The 3,039-nt window shown below is 46.8% G+C and overlaps 1 protein-coding gene across 1 annotated transcript; it reads right to left on the bottom strand.

Annotated features, from left to right (window-relative positions):
• Positions 1 to 945: 945 nt before the first annotated feature.
• Kcna10 (potassium voltage-gated channel subfamily A member 10) lies at positions 946 to 2,518 on the bottom strand. The gene has a single exon (XM_042683278.1). It carries the CDS (start codon positions 2,474 to 2,476, stop codon positions 947 to 949), a length of 1,530 nt encoding a protein of 509 aa, XP_042539212.1. The 5' UTR covers positions 2,477 to 2,518; the 3' UTR covers position 946.
• Between the last annotated feature and the right edge of the window lie 521 nt (positions 2,519 to 3,039).

The raw sequence follows: 3,039 nt of genomic DNA, 5'->3' as shown, positions 1-3,039 counted from the left end.
GTGATAGGAGATTTGACAGCCCTGACTTCTTTATTGCTTTTGGCTGATCTCAGAAAAGCTGTTGATTTTTGGTTTGATTGCCTGTAAAGTGAAATAATAAACCAATTGTACTGGTTATCTAGAGATGTAGTGAGATCATGTCAGTGATTTTTGAAAAAATGTATGCAAATGTGACACAGGTATAAGGTATCTTATTATTCATATTACTATTATTATTAAGCAACTCTCAGATTTTGCTCTTTAGAGCAATTCTGGCTCTTTATATATCTCTCTATATTTTCTGCATCAGTACTAGGACTTGAACTCAGGACCTTCTACTCATTCAAGGCTAGTTCTCTACCTATTTAAGCCACACTTCCACTCTCTGGCTTTTTGCATACAAGAGTCTCATGGGCTTCTTTGCCAGGGCTGACCTTCAATTGAGACCCTCAGATCTCAGTCTCCTTGAGTAGTTAGGACTAGAGGCCTGAGCTACCACCTCCCAGGCTAACTTTTGTTTTAACTCACGGTTGTTTAGGCAGATCAAACCCAGTACTTTCCAATAGGAAATGTGCAAATAAATCCCCTGAGGTCCTCTTAAAATACCAACTTTGACTCAATGGGTCTGGACAGGCCTGGAGTTTGCATTTTCATGTTCTCAAATGATGCCAGTACTTCTGATGCAGGGGACTGATGCTCTCCTTCACAGGACAGGTGATAAAATCTTGAAATGAGTTGAGAAGGAACAACTTAAGATATGTGGGAGGTCTATGAGTTTATTAAAAGAGCTTGTAGTCAGAGACAGCTGTTGGTCACAAAAGATAAGAAAGATGTTTGGTCTCTAGTAAAACAAAGTAAATTTGGGGGGTGGGGAGAGACAGAGAGAGAGAGAGAGAGAGAGAGAGAGAGAGAGAGAGAGAGAGACAGGGAACAGAAATTTTAAAAGACTCAAGAAATGCTAAACCAGTCACTTTCTGGACTTCTCTGTGGAACAGCTGCCATTGGTCTTATTAAGAGAGTCACTGCTGCCAATTCTTGAGCCTAAGCTGTTGAGAATCTTGTCAATTTCTCCGGGGATGTTTTGTTTCTCTTCATTTTCAGTCTCCCTGTGGTAGAAGTAGTTGAAGTTGGAGACTATGACAGGTACCGGGAGGGCAACGGTGAGGACTCCAGCAATGGCACACAGAGTGCCCACAATCTTCCCTCCTGGGGTGGTTGGGCACATGTCACCATAACCAACTGTTGTCATGGTGACCACTGCCCACCAGAACCCATCAGGAATGCTGGAGAAATGGGACTCTGGCTCATCCACCTCGGCGAAGTAGACAGCGCTGGAGAAGAGGATGACCCCGATGAAGAGGAAGAAGATGAGCAACCCCAACTCACGCATGGAAGCCTTCAGGGTCTGCCCCAGGATCTGCAGGCCCTTGGAGTGGCGGGAGAGCTTGAAGATGCGGAAGACCCTCACCAAGCGGATGATTCTCAGGATGGCCAGGGACATGTTCTGCTGGGCGCTTGGCTCTGTCTCCTGGACCAGCTCTGTGATGAGAGTTGCGAAGTAGGGGATGATGGAGATGATGTCGATGATGTTCATAATGTTCCGGAAGAAGTCAGTCTTGCTGGGGCAGACCACAAAGCGGAGCACCAGCTCGAAGGTGAACCACACGATGCAGGTAGACTCCACCACGAAGAAAGGGTCGGTGAACATGGTCTGAGAGAGGGCTGTCTTGTTTGTATGGCGGCTGGGGTCTCTCACCACCTTTAGCTCCCTGTCTTCCCGGAACTCTGGGAGTGTCTCTAGGCAGAAGATGGTGATGGAGATGACCACAACCAGCACTGAAACCATGGCCACACCACGGGCAGCATTGGAGCTCTCAGGATACTCGAAAAGGAGCCAGAACTGCCTGTGGAAGTCATTGGTGGGGAGTGGTGTTTCAGGGTCTTTGATGAAGCCTTCATCTTCCCGGAACTGGTCCATGGCCTCGCTCCCCAGCTCATAGAAGGAAATCTCATCAGCAAAGATATCAATGGGGACATTGGCTGGTCGCCGGATTTTCCCACCAGATTGGTAATAATACAGGATTCCATCAAAACTGGGCCGGTTTCGGTCAAAGAAGTACTCATTTCTCATGGAATCGAAGAACTGCATCCTTTTCTCCCGGTCTCCCAACAGGGTCTCTGGGAACTGGTTGAGGGTTCTAAGTTGAGTCTCAAATCTCAGCCCAGCAATGTTGATGATTACCCGCTGGTTCCCTTCATTCATGAGTATTGGCTCTGGGGGATCCACACCATCTCCTGGGAGCTTGGAGAAGGCAGTCTCTTGGCTTGTGCTGTCCTGGATGAGGATCTTCCAGTTAGGAAAAGGGCTACTTCCAGGCCGGCCTTTGGGGCTGGTTGGATCAAAGTCTGTGGCATAGCCTGGTTCTTCCTGGATTTCATCTGAGTTATCAAAATTGACCAGAGCAACCTCCATTTCTTTCCAGCCACACACATCCATTCTAGGGAGAGTCAAGGAAGCAGCATGAAGACCCTCTGCCTTTACTGCCTGCTGTGAGCTGTGAAGAAGAAGAAATCAATCATATGGAAGCCAGGGTAGAGTACAGTTGGCTCTTGATTATTGAAGCAAGATATATCAATGGGCTAAACAATGAGTTATTTTTAGTTTGAGAAGGAATATCAAGGTTATTTTGGCAACATTCCTCCCCTATGATCCATTTGCACTACCTGAGTTCATGATAAAACTATTCGAAATTGCAGGAAATGGAGGCATGGCTCAACTGGTAGAGTGCCAGCCATGTGCGAAAAAGCAAAGCAAGAGCAAAAGACCCTGAGTTCAAGCCCTCAGGACAGACAACCAAACCAAACCAAAACCAAAACATAGAGAAGTAACCGGACAGAGAGATTTCAATACACAGTGGGGCTGGGGTCCTAATAAAAGAAAGGGAATAGATCTTTTTGTGTTTTTTGGTGCTAGCTCTGGAGCTTGAACTCAGGGCCTGGGCGCTGTCCCTGAGCTTTTGTACTGGGATTCCATTTCAGGGCCTTGTGTTTGCTAGGCAA

This window comes from Dipodomys spectabilis, unplaced genomic scaffold (assembly GCF_019054845.1).
Source record: "Dipodomys spectabilis isolate Male_0828 unplaced genomic scaffold, ASM1905484v1 ptg000002l, whole genome shotgun sequence".
NCBI classification, from domain to species: Eukaryota; Metazoa; Chordata; class Mammalia; order Rodentia; family Heteromyidae; genus Dipodomys; species Dipodomys spectabilis.
This window is presented reverse-complemented; position numbering and strand designations above follow the sequence as displayed.